At 44.2% G+C, this 17458-nt stretch overlaps 1 protein-coding gene across 2 annotated transcripts in view; it reads right to left on the reverse strand.

Moving 5' to 3' along the window:
* Positions 1-5640: 5640 nt before the first annotated feature.
* LOC138265748 (adiponectin-like) overlaps positions 5641-17458 on the reverse strand; it is a 390833-nt gene continuing 379015 nt past the window's right edge. For both annotated transcript variants that reach the window (XM_069213750.1, XM_069213749.1), the window contains 2 exons: positions 15430-15651; positions 5641-6623 (listed from right to left, as the gene is read on the reverse strand). In XM_069213750.1, the coding sequence (XP_069069851.1) occupies positions 6100-6623; positions 15430-15643 (738 nt within the window). In that variant the 5' untranslated portion in view covers positions 15644-15651 and the 3' untranslated portion in view covers positions 5641-6099. The remainder of the gene's footprint in view (positions 6624-15429; positions 15652-17458) is intronic.

Raw genomic sequence — 17458 nt, forward strand, 5'->3', positions numbered from 1 at the left:
GCAGCCCCTTAGCCTTTGCCCTGTGCCCGCTCACCCAGGAGGGTGGGCATCACCTTCGCCACAGGCACCTCAGCCCCTGCCCCTGTCACCTCTGCTGCCCTCAGTGAGGAGGCCATTGACCTCCTCAGGTCACTCACTGTTGGGCAGTCTACCATTTGAATGCCATCCAGGGTGTAGAAAGGGAGTTGCAACACACAAATGCATTCCTGGAGGGCATTCATTCTGGTCAGGCTGCCCTTCATCGAACCCTGCAAACTCTGGCCTCAGCACTGATGGCAGCCATTGTACCTGTGTCTAGCCTCCCCCCTCCAACTTCCTCCACCCAGACCCAATCCCCTGTACCACAGCCTATCCCAAGCACACCTACAGACCAGCATGCACACATGTCAACACACAAGGGAAGCTCAGGCAAACATAAGCACCACACATCCCACAGGCACTCACGCAAGCATCACACACATGCAGACACAGCAACATCCACTGCCTCCACTGTGTCCCCCTCCTCGTCGTCTCCCTCCTCCCTCCCAGTCTCGTCTACACTCTCACCTGCATGCACTACCACTACAGCCACTAGGTCCCGCACCAGCACACCCACCACCACACCCCGCTTACCTGCACTCACCACCCCCACTACCATTTACACGTCTCCTGTGTCCTCTCCTAGTGTGTCTGTGATGCCCCCTCCCAAAGTACACAAACGCAGGCACACACCCACCCAACATACATCCACCTCACGACAGCCTCCAGCGCATGCACCTGCACCCAAAGCCACAAAGTTACACCTCCTACAACCACCTCCACGTCCTCCACTCCCAGACCCCCTCCAGCTACCCGTCCCAGTGTTCCTAAGAAACTGTTCCTGACCAAGCTTGACCTCTTTCCCACCCCCACCCTCCAATTCATAGGTCCCGTACTAGCACCTCAGTCAAAAAATCTCCGGCACCAGTGGTGTCTGTTGTTAGAGGTATGTGGAGTGCACCGAGCACCAGGGCAGCCAGTGTGACACAGAGCCACAGCACAGCCAGTCCCCCCCTGTGAAGCACCAGAAGTTGGACAGTGCCCGGCGGGAGTGGGGGAAGACTCCAGCCAGCAAAGCCGCTCACAAGGGTCCCGGGGGGAGTGTCCATTCAGCTGTGACTCCACCCAAGGTGGGGAAGGGGCAGAAGAAATCGCCAAAGTCTGGGAGGAGCAGCACGGTGGAGAAGACCGCCATCATCCCCACTGCCCAGGAGGCCACCGCCAGCCCCATCATCACTGGCCAGGAGGCCACCGCCAGAGTCAGTGCCGAGGAGGGCAGCCCCATTGTCACTGGCCAGGAGGCCACCGCCATAGTCAGTGCCCAGGAGGGCAGCACGATCGTCAGTGGCCAGGAGGCCACCGCCAGCCACAGCCCATCTGCCCAGGAGGGCCCCGACAGCCACAGCCCAGCTGCACAATGAAGGACCGCCAGCCCCAGCCCAGCTGGGCAATGAAGGACCGCCATGGCAAGCACCGCTGAACAGGGCAAAGACCGCTGAACAGGTCAGAAACTGAAAACTCAAGCACCGCTGAACAGGGCAAAGACCACCATGGCAAGCACCGCTGAACAGGGCAAAGCACTGCTGAACAGGGCAAAGACCGCTGAACAGGTCAGAAACTGCAATCTCAAGCACCACTGAACAGGGCAAAGACCACCATGGCAAGCACCGCTGAAAAGGGCAAGCACCGCTGAACAGGGCAAAGACTACCATGGCAAGCACCACTGAACAGGGCAAAGCACCGCTGAACAGGGCAAAGACCGCTGAACAGGTCAGAAACTGCAAACTCAAGCACCGCTGAACAGGGCAAAGACTGCCATGGCAAGCACCGCTGAACAGGGCAAGCACTGCTGAACAAGGCAAAGCACCGCTGAACAGGGCAAAGACCGCTGAACAGGTCAGAAACTGCAAACTCAAGCACCGCTGAACAGGGCAAAGACCGCCATGGCATGCACCGCTGAACAGGGCAAAGCACCGCTGAACAGGGCAAAGACCGCTGAACAGGTCAGAAACTGCAAACTCAAGCACCGCTGAACAGGGCAAAGACCACCATGGCAAGCACCTCTGAACAGGGCAAGCACCGCTGAACAGGGCAAAGACCTCTGAACAGGTCAGAAACTGTAAACTCAAGCACCGCTGAACAGGGCAAAGACCGCCATGGCAAGCACCGCTGAACAGGGCAAAGCACCGCTGAACAGGGCAAAGACCGCTGAACAGGTCAGAAACTGCAAACTCAAGCACCGCTGAACACGGCAAAGACTGCCATGGCAAGCACCGCTGAACAGGGCAAGCACCGCTGAACAGGGCAAAGCACCGCTGAACAGGGCAAAGACCGCTGAACAGGTCAGAAACTGCAAACTCAAGCACCACTGAACAGGGCAAAGACCGCCATGGCAAGCACCGCTGAACAAGACAAGCACCACTGAACAGGGCAAAGACCGCTGAACAGGTCAGAAACTGCAAACTCAAGCACCGCTGAACAGGGCAAGGACCGCCATGGCAAGCACCGCTGAACAGGGCAAGCACCGCTGAACAGGGCAAGCACCGCCAACTCAAGCACCGCTAGCCCATGAGCGGCAGGGGCAGTGACGCAACTGGGACCATCACGGGGAGAGTGATGCACTCTGGGCACCAGTCCCCCTCCAGAACCAGTGGAGACATGCATCCACTCCGTCTGTCCTTAACAGGATGAAGCACTCTGAGCACCAGTCCCCCTCCAGAACCAGTGGAGACATGCATCCACTCCGTCTGTCCTTAACAGGATGAAGCACTCTGGGCACCAGTCCCCCTCCAGAACCAGTGGAGACTGTTATCCACTTGAGAGACTGTGGCTTTGCACTCCCCAGGATGGTACAGTGGGCAAACCAACCACTGTAGAGACTTGAGAGACTGTGGCTTTGCACTCCCCAGGTTGGTACAGTGGGCAAACCAACCACTGTAGAGACTTGAGAGACTGTGGCTTTGCACTCCCCAGGATGGTACAGTGGGCAAACCAACCACTGTAGAGACTTGAGAGACTGTGGTTTTGCACTCCCCAGGATGGTACAGTGGGCAAACCACCCACTGTAGAGACTTGAGAGACTGTGGCTTTGCACTCCCCAGGATGGTACAGTGGGCAAACCAACCACTGTTGAGACTTGAGAGACTGTGGCTTTGCACTCCCCAGGATGGTACAGTGGGCAAACCAACCACCGTAGGGACTTGAGAGACAGTGGCTTTGCACTCCCCAGGATGGTACAGTGGGCAACCCAACCACTGTAGAGACTTGAGAGACTGTGGCTTTGCACTCCCCAGGATACATCAATGGGCATGGAGCCCCCTTGTGGATCTGGCGTGATGCACTCATTCGGCTGAGGTGCCCCCCCTTCCCTTCCCCCTGAGGTGCCCCGGCAGTGTTCTCTCCGTTTTGATCAGGTATCTGATGTGGGCCTCGCCCATGCATTTTCGGCCCAGTGGTCCACGGACAATGAATGGTGCATTACCTGCACTACTAATCGTGATGTATATTTTGTTGAATGTGTAATTATATCTGTATATATTTGGTTACTGTATTTTTATATATTACAATGGTTGAACTCATTTCCTTTTGTTTTTGCATTCTTCCGGGGGGTTGGGGGGTGTTACTGTAATGTTTGGATATGCATTGGTGTGTGTGTTGTAGTGGGTGAGGGTCGGGGTGGGGGTGGGGGTGTTGCGTGTGTGTGTCCCTGACTTTTGCCTCCCCCTCCCCTATGTCGTAGGTGCAGTACTCACCGTTGTCTTCGCCGCCGGCGTTGATGATGGTCGTATAGGAGCAGGAAGACTATCGCAGGAAGTATTTGGAGTTCCGGTTCCATGGTGTCAGCTTTCCTCGTGGGGTGTGTAGAGATGAGCGTTTTCCCTTTGAAATGGCTGTTTCCGCCGTGTTTTTATCCGCGGCGAATCCACCCCGGAAAAGGTGGCGGATTGGTAGGTTGTGATACTGTGGGCGGTACATTGGCTTCTGCCTGTCTGTTGGCGGTGACCGCCAAGCTGTTTGTCTGTACGGCCGTGGCGGTCGGAGTGTTAAAGTGGCTGTCTTTGTTGGCGGTTTCCGCCACGTCGTAATTGCAAAACTTTTACCGCAGCCTGTTGGCGGTCTTACCGCCGCTTTAACACCGTCCGCCAGGGTTGTAATGACCCCCTTGGTATTTTTATACCTATGCCTTTTTGCAGGTGTTCAGTGTCACCTAACTGTTAATGGCTCTACTATGGTGAGATGCCTATTGCTCCCAGACAGTGGACAAAGGCTTGGGTGTGAGAAGATGTTTTCCTCCTGGCAAGACGGCCATCTGGACTGTACCCAGGAACTTAATTATCTTCAAAGGGTACCTCCCCGTCACAAGCAGATGTAGCTTACACCTGGACCTGCTCTCTCCATTGTCCTGCAAGCCAGCCAGGCACCAATCCCAGTGGGAGAGAGGCTGACCCAAGAACCGTTTTTGAGTGAGCACAAGGGAGAGTTTGCCGGTTATCATAGCCACACATCCTAGTGGACAAAGTGAGCTCTCCACTGAGGAAGAAAGGTTCTGCTGTCTTGGCTTTAGGTAGAGAGTGCCACTGTGAAATAATTTACAGTGCAACACACAGGAAGCGCTGCAAAAGTGGGTATGGTCACCCTGGGAACATCTGCCCCATTGGTAAGGAAGTGACCAAGAGTTTCCCCCACCCATAGTCTGGCACCGGGTATAAATGTGGCAGCCTTGTTATCCTCTTCAGAACACTGCTTTCCTGAAGTGATTCCTAACCTCTAAGTGGTGCCCCTAAGGTTCCGGGGCCCTTATATAAGTGTTACAGGGTATTCCTTCTGCCTAAATCTAAACACTGGGACTTAGACATTTTTTCAAGGATTTTTGCTTAGCGAACCAACAGAAGACTGTGATCATCCTGCCAAGTACATCCAACGAAGGTGCATTTCTGCCTGACCAAAGATTCAAGTTGCTCTTCCTGGAGCTTTTCCGCAACAGCAAATCTGTTTAAGTGGAGCATTGCAGAGAAGGGGCCTGGCCCTGTTCAGCTACTGCTTGCATCCTTTTCCCGCTGGAGGATAGAAGCTCCAAAAAGTGATTAAGGGCCTGATTACGACCTTGGCAGCGGGGATTACTCCGTCCCAAATGTGATGGATAGCCCGCCCACCATATTACAAGTTCCATTATATCCTATGGAACTTGTAACATGGCGGATGGGATGTTTGTCACATTTGGGACGGAGTAATACCCTCCGCCAAGGTCGCAATCAGGCCCTAAGTCTGAAGGTAGAAATCTTCACCAGAAGAAGGTGCCAAAAGTTTCCGGATGGCGAGGGACCTTCTTTGGGTGCAAATGTTTAATTTCTCCTGCTGTGAGGTTTCCCACCTCATGAATTGTGATTTACACTGAGGTTTATAATGAGCACAGTAGGGTTTTGGTTCCTCAAGATAGGATTATGCATTACATAGATTCGTAACTCCAACATATAGCAACTAAGAAACTTCTTGTATCAAAAACACACAAATTGTGTTCCCAACACATACCATGTTTTGTCCAGCATGTTATGTTTCTGTCATTGAATACACACAGAATGTAAAATCCAGTTCCTCCCAACAAAAACAAGCTGTTGAAATCTATGTGATTAAGCAGTTTTTATTGCTGAAAAATAATAGTCAGTTTTTTGTACTATTCAGTACTATTAGGGATTGAATAATATATTGACTCTACAGTAGGCTTACACATTTTCTGATGATAAACATTTTCAAAAATTCACATTACATTTTTGTGAGACAGTGCACCTGTTAAGAAAAGATCATCTCAAAGGTATATGCATTGTAGAATGCTGAAGTTTTTGGTGGATGCAAGCCCAAAATCTATCCATACTCCCATATTCTTTGGTAGTCTTTAGTTTGTAATGCTTTTCGAAGTGTTAACTAATTGGATTCACATGCCTGTGAATAAACCATGATGCCAAATACAACTAAATTAAATGATTTCGTGACACACTGATATAAGCGCTATGTTGGTTTAGTAGGCACTGGAAAAACAGTCAGTGTCTAGTTTTGCTTTTCCCTTCCACATGAAAGCAAATTTTATTAAGAAGCCATGTCTGGGTAAAGTAAGAAGCCTGTGAAAGTGGAGTCATTAATATTGTCAGCGTAAATCCCATTGTATGCTCCCTCACCAAACACTTGCAGCCAGATCTCTTCGCCAGCCTTCAGGTGAAGCAGCACAGACCCCGAAGCCTGATCCAGGTTGGTGGCTTGGAACTGGTCGTAAGTAAACATGATGGCCTTCCCACTCCTGTACAGACTAACCTTCACATCTTTCAGGTACACAGTGAGGTGGTACGAGAAATAATAGGTGCCCGGAATCACGCAGAGGAACTTGCCCGTGGTTTCGTCATAGTGCTTCTGCTCATTGTAGAAGATTTTAGTGAATTTGATGGGCATGTTGGGTGGAGGATCTTTAGAGACTAAGCCAACACTGAAAGCCGAGTGATAGGTGAGGGAGCTTTCTCCTCGCTCGCCTTTTAGCCCGGGGGATCCCGGTAATCCTTGGGCACCTTCTACACCAGTCACTCCGGCCTCTCCCTGGTCTCCCTTTGGCCCTTGTTCACCTGTAGGGTTGAAAGAGAAATATATTTCAATGCACAACTTTATTTAATTCAAACATTTATTTTTTAAGAAATATATCATAAAGGAATGTTCCCAATTCCTCAAAACAGAGTTATCATTTACCTGTGCCAATGAAGAGAATCATTGGAACTGAACTAGCTCACCTACAGCTTCCAGAGTTTCCAATGGCTAATGTTCAATTTGAACAATTATATTAATTGGAGCCATACACATTTCAATACCTTTTTACTCGAAAAATGTGTTCTGACACCTCTTGTCGGTCACGTCATGATAAAATGATTAGTGAATGCCACACACTGAAATGCCCTTAGGTACTTATTTAATAGCTGCTATTGTCAATCAACTGTACTCATTTTATCCATGTCACAGCTTTGAAAAACTCATGTGGCTGTGCTCACGTACAGTCCTCTGATCAATTTTATCAGTTGGTGCTAAACCCACTGAGCTATCTCACTATCCCCTGATATCATGCTATGCTCCACAATACCCTAATAACATATTTTTAAGTCATTCAGAGCATAATTATTCTCATAGATTTTATATTAAATCTGCATTGTTTTACTTTTTGCTGACAGCAGCCATTTTGTTTTACTGTGTTCTCTAATTTATCTAGTTCAAGCTTATTACATTTGAATATAGATAGCGGTTTACAGAAAAGTATTAAAAAACAGATATAACCAAACTTCATAATACATAAAATCCCCTAGTCTGACAGTGGTTGCCGTATCAGGAGCATCTTACATACAACATTTGATTTTAGTAAATATATTTAGGCCCCTACTATGAGCCACCTGGATCGGTTTCCGGGGGGATATCATTCCAGGCAAACATGTATTATTCTGTCCCCAAGCTGCAAAGTCCAGCCCCAGTAATTGTGGCCCAAAGACCTGAACCTGAAAGAGGAGCTGTGAGGACATCTAAAAGTTACTGCACCCATCCCCAAATCACCCTCATCATGGAGGGTACAGCAAACACTCTCGTCAGCTCTCCCCTCTACTCTTGGCCCACCAAGGCTACCCGTACCATGCATACCTTGGCCAAAACAAGGCCCCGTGCATCCATTTACCACCTACACCAAACTTGTGGTAAATAGATGTGCATTGGAGTCCTTCAGATTCCAGGAATGGTAAAACACATGGAACTGAGCCTGCTAATAGCAGGTCCATTTATTATTAACTTGTAATCCCTGTATTTTGGTGTGAGGATAATGGCCTGAATTGATTGTTGTCCGAGTTTTCCCTGCACCACAATACTGGTGTTCGCTTTTGCATCATACCGACTAAGGGACCCTTTACGAACTAGCAGGTACAGCCACCTGAGGACTCTGTCCTGCTTCCCCCAACTTCCAACCTGCTGTGGCTCTCAATTACCACCTGTTCAGAGTAAGTGGTAACTGTGAACGTTGAACTCCATGAAGCCAGGCAAAACCTGTACAAAACCCTCAGTAATCCAGGGAGCAATCAGTTATGTCATATTGGGGGTAGTTGAACTCGTAATTCCTATTAACCTATTGGGAGATCCGGTCAGAACTGTTATTTCTGGTCCTAGTATCTATGCAAAAAATTAATGGGGAACTCAAAAGGGAGCCCTAACTTTGCTACCTATGTTTGTGTCATAGGCCTTGATTCTTCTATAAAGTTTCATAACGCAGCAAGAAAAACACCTCCCTATACATAGTCTCGATTTCTTCATGAAAACCTCAATTATTTTGGATGGGTATCCTGATGTCTGATGAAAGTAAGGTCTTTTGGGACCAAAATAATTTAGGACTTTTCCAAAATAGCCCATGGATCCTTCAATTATTGGTCTGTGGCATATTAATCAATACCTTTTTCAAACGTTTCAACCCCACAATGTCTAATACAATCTCTACACGTTATCAGATTCATGTTCATATTTTTCCCCTACTTTGACCAGCAAGTACTATAACCTTAGCATCACTTTGACTAACCCAGCCACTAGTTTGTCTGGGTATAATCAGTATTCTATTTCCCATGGGAGAAAATATGTGCACCAGAAATATGTGCAATAACTGAGTAGCAGTAATTATCAGGTTAAGAAATGGTAAAATTGAGGAATTTTCAGTCGCGGTAATTTGTTTTTCGAAGTAATGGTAGTCATCATTGTGTGGACTGAAGTAATGGCGGTGCAGCATACTGGAATATTGTTGTTGTTTTAGTTACAAATTTAAATTTGTTAGTTTAGTTCAGTGCTATAAAGTCAACAATTCTTCGTACGCTAGCGCCTAGCCATGCTCTGCTTATGACCTCACATATTAAATCACTCATGACATATTCTATCACAACATTGATAACATCAGCACAACATCTGAAATTACATAATTGACGACAACATTGTACTTGGCGGGGCATGAGTTATAGTTACTTTTAATAACCATAACTTGTAAATATTAGTGATTATTTTGTTCAAAATGTTACGCTTAAATTGACATTGTCACTTGCCTATAAAGTCACTTGAACTTATGGTTTTTCAGTGTAATTTTAAGTTTTTTTTAATGCAAAGTAAGATAAGTTCTTGCATATCTAACTATAACATTGCTTTAAACTTTGTTTTTTTTTCAGTTCTTGCAGGCACGCTTCCCTTATCTTATGATAAACTACTGTCTCAGGCATACCCTGATTACTACTTTCCAATAGTTCTTTCTCTGAGGCGAACACGATTGGCCTCATGAGAGACCTTGCACCTAATTAATACAGTGGCAGGTCAGAAAGCAGTGGTGCAGCTGAGATTTGTCTCTTACCTTTGATGTCACAGTACTGATCTATATGGTTCTCTATTGACATTATAACGTGACATCATAACAAGTTAATTGTAAAGTGGTGCAGTAAAAGTCCATATTAAGATGCATTCAATGTAGTGCAGTAATGAAATGTGTGTGGTATAACCATATTAATTGAAATGTAATCATTGATTATGATTTTATAATAATCTTGATATTAATAGTGTTTACCCTTGAAACAATAATTAATTTCATAACAGACGTGTACTAAGTCTCATAGACTACTGTTGAAAAATGTAGTCCCCCATCATATTTACTGGCATGGATTTTCACAAGTTATTAAGTCGTACAGGACACCAAGGACAGACACCTTACCAGGACAATCTTAGGAACCCACAAGCATCTTGCAGATGTCTGTCGAATGATATGAAGGGATTGGACAATGCAATCTTCCGATCCATAGGTGTTACCAATGAACAAATCACTGTTTTCTTTTTACTTTAATTAATTGCTTTCAGTCAGCTGCAGTGAGGAGATCCCTTTGAACTTTGAGAGGTAAAGACCTCTTTGCCCTTGCCCCAAACTTTCCCAAACGCTTGCTGAGGGAACTTAGATTTTCCTTTGACCCATGAAAAGACACTTGACTGATATGCTGAAACCTTCCCTTTTTGCTTATTTTTTGCCAACTTTAGTTAACTTCATTTTGCTCCATCATTTTTCAAACTTCTTTTTGTCCTTTATCTCTTTTTTTATTTTTTGTCTTCATGTTTTTTATTTCAGCTAACATCAATTAGTCACAAGCTGACTTTGGAAGATTCCCTTTGTCTTAGCTAGATATTTAGATGATTCTAGTTTGCACTAATGCTTAGACGGGTTGGTCAAAGTTTATTTTCTGAACACCAAGTGTTATTATTGTTATTTTGCAGAGCAGTGATAGAATGCTTAGCTTGTTTATTGTTAATTAGATTGCACTTCTTTTAGAGGTTCGGTCACTGAATGGTGTTCCTGAACCTGTACAGCCTGTTTTTGAGAATTGTCTACATTAACATGAGTTTTAATTTGTAATAAAACCTTTTCAAATTTATTTCCGGTTTGGGTATTCATTGTGTGGCCAAATTAGTCATACTGTAAATTAAATATTGATTGATGTCATGTTAACTACTCCTACCCCCTACTTGGGTGAAAAGATTTGTCAGCCCCAATTAGAGCATACCGGAAATGCTCCATCAGTGGTAATCTTTCCTTTTAATACACCATTTTAAGAGTGTTAGCATTCACTCGATTCTGGTTGTTTTCACAAAAAAGCAGTGGGGAAGGTTTATCAATTTCTCTGATATTGGTATATTCTGAAAAAAGTAGAAGAATCATGGTAATACTACCATCTTCACTGAGCAATTGTACCTATGAAGAATAGCAGAAAAAACAACAATTAAATTTAGATTTTCTGAGTCTCAGTGGTCTAAACATGTTGTGTTACACTAATTTACTACAGTGATGCCTGCACCTCTAAGTGCCAGAATGCGTTCCTGGTTCATTGTAGGCAGAAGGTCACTATGCCCCCAAATTCCATCTCCCTCAGATGGGAAGGGTTGTTGCTGCCACTGTTACGTATCCTATCAGAGAGCCCATGTTCTATCTCCCTAAGGGACATAGGTTGCTGCTGCGCGGGTCACACAGTCCTCTGGAAGGCTCAACTTTTGGGGAAACAGCCTTTAGTCCAAAGTTTTTACAACGTTGTACAATTACCACACATTTTTTACAACAGAATGACTGTTACCACACACATTTATACATCACAGTTCTTTACAGTAGGTGACAGTGTTACCCTGTGAGTGAAATTGCAGTATTTCAATCATCTTATTATTTTTTAAAACATGAGTGTTAATTTAATAATAATTATTTTTTTCATATTACTAATGTGACATCTTGGTGGTTGGATTTATTTTACAAAATGCAAAATATGATGTTTAAAGCATAATTTTTACTCTTAGTAATATATATATATATAAAACATAACATTATACTATATTAATTATTTTATTAATGAAATTATGATGATTATTACAATAATATTTTTATATTTTATACATAAATGAGTATTATATATAGAGAGACAGAAAGATACATTTATTTAAGTGATTAGGGGTGGGTAAGTATATTGGGTTGTAAGGGTTTTTTTAGGGTTTAGTGGTGGGAAAGGGTTTTGGGTGGTAAGGGTGATTTTAACATTTGGGGAGGGTAGGGCTAAATGATGGTAAGGGTATCTTTAGGGTATTGGGAGGGCAAGGGATATGGGTGGTAAGGGTGAATTTAACGTTTAGGGTAGGGTGAGGGAACTGCATGGTAAGGGAGTTTTTGGGGTGCTGTGTAGGTTAAGGGTATTGGTTTGTAAGAGAGTTTTTAGGGTTTAGAAGTGGGAAATGGCTATAGGGTGCAAAGTTTATTTCTAGGGTTTAGGAGTGAGTAATGGTATGGGGGCATACAGTGTTTTTAGGTTTGGGGCAATGGGTGAATAGTTTTGTTAATACGTAGGTATTATTTGTAACACCTGTGTATCGATGTAATAGCAATTTATATATTGCATTAAAAAATATACTCCTGGGGCCGGATGCAGGGGGCTTAGGAGGAAAAGTTTGATAATTATTTTGAAACTTCAAAGTCTAGAATTTATTTTTCCTATGACACATAAACATGTAAATGATATAATTGGCATTTTAAAATATATATACATTTTTATTCAGAGTATTAAGGTTTAATGTGTATTTAAGTTTGTACATTTAGGTTGATTTTTGAATTGTTACTCACGCCCGTCAGTAGGTGGCAGTGTTACACAGTCGTAACACTCCAGTACAGTTTAGTTATAATAATATTAATAGTATGCATGGCGTAAATGCGCGTGCTAGTTGTTTGTGGGGTAAGCGTATTTTTAATGTAAACAGATGCAGAATCGTGGTATTGGTATGCGTGGTAAAAACCACGATGTAAAGACAAGCGTGGTAACGTCACACAACCAACTTTTGTCTCCCTAGGACATCATAAGTTGCTGCTGTGTTACAGAGCCCACTGGAGGCTACCCTTTTATATCCCAAAGATGGCATAGGCTTCTGCTGCGAGTGAACAGCAGCAGAAACAATAGATACAAATTACATTGACATTTCAAGAGCCTCAGTGCTTTAAATAGGTTGTGTCACAAAGAATCTACTGTGTCAGTGTCAGAATGTGTTCCCGATCCATTGCAGGAGGATGTTCAGTATGGCCCTAAAGTCCATCTCCCAAAGACGAAAGGAGTTGTTGCTGCAAGGGTTAGGTATCCCCTATGAGAGTTCTCATTCTGCCTCCCTGCAATGGCATAGCTTGCTGCTATAAGTGTTACACGGCCCACCGGAGGCCCTCCTTCTCTGTCCCTAAGATGACGTAGGATGATGTTGTGAGTGTTAAGTAGCCCGGGGGGGATCACTTGATATTTTTCTAAAACGGACCTCTTCAGACTGTGAGACGGGCTCTCCTGGGGGCCTGACTTGATCTCGGGGATGAGGTGCAGGCTCTCACCAAGAGGAGCATTCACTTTGCCCCTGGGGAACCAAGTCACACATAGCGCTGAAAACAGTTCTGTGTTTTAGTGGAAAAAAACAATGGGGGTGAGCAACTGACCATCTGTAATGTTTTATCACTCATGTCATGTTGGTGGCCACGTGGGCGAGGGGGGAAACTAACCATTGAAATCCCTCACTCTATGGATATCTGTACACTCTTAGGGAGACTGAGCTGCCAATAGCATATTGTCAATCGTGCTTTTGAATTTTAGACGCGATAACTAAACATAATTGTAACGTTTGAATAGATCAATATTTTCAGACCCACCGTTTTTAGAATTACTGTGGGAAAATATGTTTGTGATTTTAGGGCGGCCCTATGATTTTTTTTTACATGAGTGGCATTAAAAAGATTGAAGAGCATAGCTTTAAGATGACATAGGTTGCAGTTGCTAGTGTTACCTAGCCCCCTGGAGGGTTAAACTTCTGTCTCCCTAGGATGTCATAGGTCTCAGCTGCAAGTTTTACATAACTCAGCAGAGAGTTTGATCAGACTTGACAAACAGTTATCTTTTTCCAGCAATAATTTATTTATTGATAAGTCATGATAGCGATCAAATAGAAACAACATATATGGTGTGTTGAACTTAAAATATAGAAGCTAAAAGAACGGCTAATCAACGTAACACCATCCTTTTAAAACATTTCGTTTTCAGTTATTGTTTACATGATGACCTCTAAATGCAGATCCCACAGCGTATATATAAATTGAACAGATTTCCTTTAAATTTCCACAGTGTAAGATTATGCATTTATGTGAACAAGAGGTTCAATTCGAATGACAATAACCTAAATCAGGAAAATGGGTCTTGTACATTATCATTAAAGGTTTGTTTCAATACCTCATGTATCTGGAGCAACCCAGCACTTTTTTAACAGTAGGAAGTCTTTCACATAAGACTGAGATTTGTATTTCAATAACCATTTGCTTGAATAGCGAAGAATGTATAGTTGAGTTGTTCTAATCTTCTAAACCAACTATCACTCCCTCAATGATAGCTTGAAGAATTTCAGATCCGATGGACTAGAAAATCAACACCTCATGCAGAATTAGTTCACCGAGAAGGTCAGGTGTTCACTTTTATAACATAAATACATATTGAAAAGTAGCCCCTCTACTTGAATAGCCATAAAACATCAAATCAAATTCTACCCAAGCTATAATTGTGAAATAGAATTAGACAGTCAGATATTTTTTGCAAATGCCTTCACTGTTAACCATATCAATTTTTTTTTTGTTTTTTATGTTCCCCACCCCTTTTAAAAGGTAGCAGCTGCCACTGTTCCAAAGCAATGGGGTCGGAATGTCCCTTGCTATCAAATGAAGTAAGGGTGATGCAGAGGTAAGTGGCACCATTTCCTTTGGCTTTCCCAGTGGTACACTTTACTTTGGCAAAATAGCCAGTAGCCCCTAAATGTTGATTATTTTACTGTAGATCCTGATGCGAATGACCATGAAAGTCTACACTTCCTCTTTCCAAAAATGATTATCCTAGTTTATACTAACGTTTACATCCATGTTCATTTGCAAATTGTGGGCAATTTGGAGGCGATTGGAGGCACACTGGTGTAATTTCTAGGAGGAAGCAGTTGTTTGGAGGAGGCTGCCCAGTCTTGAGTTACCTTATGCCCTTTCTTCTTCCATGCCCCCTCCAGCAGCGGCTGTTACAAATCTCAAGGGGAGAGGAACGGGAAGGGGAAGGGGCCGGGGATGGAGGGGTAAAATAAAAATAAATAAATAAATTAAATACAATTAACTTACCTTACCACCGTCTCGTCTCCTGCCGTCTCGCTCTCCACTTCCCTCCATGTGATGCACCAACATTCGCTGTGACACCAGCACAGAATCCCCAGCAATCCTGGCACTGCTTTCATGCCAAACATAGCATGAAAACAGAGGATTGGAAAGTGACTGACGCTCAGACAGTGCCCTGGGCTCTGTGCAGTATCTCCAGCTCAGCTGTTAAACACAGCCGGGCTGGAAAAACCTAAGTGCGCATGTACCTTTGGACGGCCTAAGACTACAGGCCTAACACACATGGGCACTAAGGTGCACTCTGTACTCCATCCACCTCCAGTGGCCCAGCCCACCCCTCCCTGTACTGCTGGCTGAGCCAGCAGATGAAAAAAAAAACAATAGAGCACATATTGTTTTAATTTTCATCTCCTGGCTCTTGGCCGGGGGGGTGACGCTCCTTTGCCATAGCGAAGGAGCCGCCCCTGGCCCCCCTCCTCATTCTTCCTCTTTCTACTATTGTCTCTTTTTTATCTTTTGCTTTCTCCCTGTTTTTCCTTTCTCTCCCTTGCTTTGGGTCAAGGTCTGATCATGCAAGCCCTGGTCCCCAGAAATGAGTGCTAGGACCCACCACCTGCAGTCACCAGCACAAAATAAGTGTTGGTTCATAGTGCGCACTTTACAAAGCCATGAAATAAATACACAAAGAGAGCACATACCTTGATCTCCTTTCTCCCCCTTGTCGCCATCCTTCCCGTCTCGGCCATCTCTTCCCGGGACACCATTGTGACCAGGGTAGCCAGGAAGTCCTCCCATCCAGTTGGCACACGAAGCTCTAGGACCTTGGGCCTCTGATATTTCCGGGTCCGCTTGTGATTGGCATATCTTCAAAGATAGGAGCAGACACACTACGAGGCTCACCAAAAGCTGCATGCTGAATCCTGAGAATGACATGAAATGATGCAAATAAATGATTTATGTTGCTGATGTCTACATTGGTGGCTCGTGTTTATGTACAGTGAAGCATGAGGGTGGAAGGCGAGTGGAGGAATGCCCACCCCTTGTGGGACGCGATTATTGTGCTTCTTGTAAAAAGAACATGTAGGCAACCATTAATGTTAAATAAAGTACAACAAACATTAAGACATAGCTCTGAACATACAACCAACAGAGCTGCAATTTACTGCCCGTAAAGGCACCAAAGCTGTAAGTGAGATTAAAAAACGGGGAGGGGGGACTACAATGGGTGATATGTAAGAAGCGAATCAAAGAAACCTTTATCAGAGGCTTGGGCTTTGTAACTAATGAAACAATCTTTTACACGCGAAATTAAAATACAATGCTTGACTAATTCATAAATACAATGACTAAATAATTAAGGAAGAAAGCAGGCAATATGATATTAATTTGACAGTTTATGTAGCACCACAATCCTGGGCCATCACAATAAAACTAAGGGGCAGTAACTTGGTTATTGAATTTCAATGAAGTAGTATTTCAGCCCCGGAACTACATAAGCAAACAATGGTACCTGCCACGTGGCTTTGTCCCGCGTATCACAAAAGGACTACAGGCGTTGTTGCGTTGCAAACCCGGTGCGACAGGCACAGAAGTAAAGTTTTTTTGTTGCAGCTAGCAAAGGCGGCATTAAAAGGACCCGTGGCGTCCTCTTCAATATTGGCCTTTTGGTTTCGAAAGGGCTCAGCCTGGCATGCCCTGGCCCACGTAGGGCACCGTAAGACACTCAGTAGCTCTTGCTACTGGTAACGCGTCCAGCCCTTATAAATTACCTGTACCTGGACACGTTGGAGGTCGGTGAATCTTTTAACCGAGTCGGGCTCTCCTCATCCTAAAATAGTCGAGTCACTCAGATCAATAATCAATAACTACTGTAATCGGTAATCAATACCCAATTAATAGGTCAATATAGCACATCAGAAATCAATAACAGTTTGTATTTCGGCGCACCATGACCTTTCAGTCATGAATAACCACACCAGTTTATTAAAAGTTAGTGAATTTATTTCCCTATATTAACAAAGCTAGCACGATATATATATGTCTCAACACCAATTGATATATGTATATGAACATTACTAGCTGTCCATAACGGTGGAAGAAACGCAATCTACGCAAAATCTGGATGATGATACACTCTGTTATAGCAATGCAAATCACCAATGTGACTAACTGTATTTGACTAATTGCATACATTCGGTCAGCATAACAAGATTTCAATTCTTCATGATACATTGAATGAATACCTCGACTAACCTCTAATTAGCATTGGCATGTGGGGCTTCATGCGAAACGAATTTAGTCAACACAAATTTGGAAAACTTCTAGCTAGGGCCCTGTCAAAATAGCAGTTGGTACCTAAAAGGAAAAACACAATGCATAATACATTTATCCTTTCATATTTACCAAATACAATCAGCATTCAAGAAAAGCTTCATCCTTCAGGTACCGGTTAATCAGCATGGGGCAAGTTTCGAAGGGGCAAAGTTAAGGGCAAGTTTCCTTGCAGCGGCAAGGAGAATGGGGCAAAGTTACTGCATAGGCAAGACGGGGCAAATCAAAGTTAAAGTCTCTAGGGTGAGAATTCTTAAGTCTCTTTCTCTCGAATAGAGAAAAGGGTATCAGGGTGTCGTCCAAAATGGAGTCTGGCATCAGGCTTCAAACTGGCATCGAGGAAAATGGCTGACTTATCTTTGTTCGGTGGGTTTAAGTAAGAAACATTCCAAATTC

The sequence above is a fragment of the Pleurodeles waltl genome, chromosome 11, assembly GCF_031143425.1.
Source record: "Pleurodeles waltl isolate 20211129_DDA chromosome 11, aPleWal1.hap1.20221129, whole genome shotgun sequence".
In the NCBI taxonomy this organism is placed as follows: domain Eukaryota; kingdom Metazoa; phylum Chordata; class Amphibia; order Caudata; family Salamandridae; genus Pleurodeles; species Pleurodeles waltl.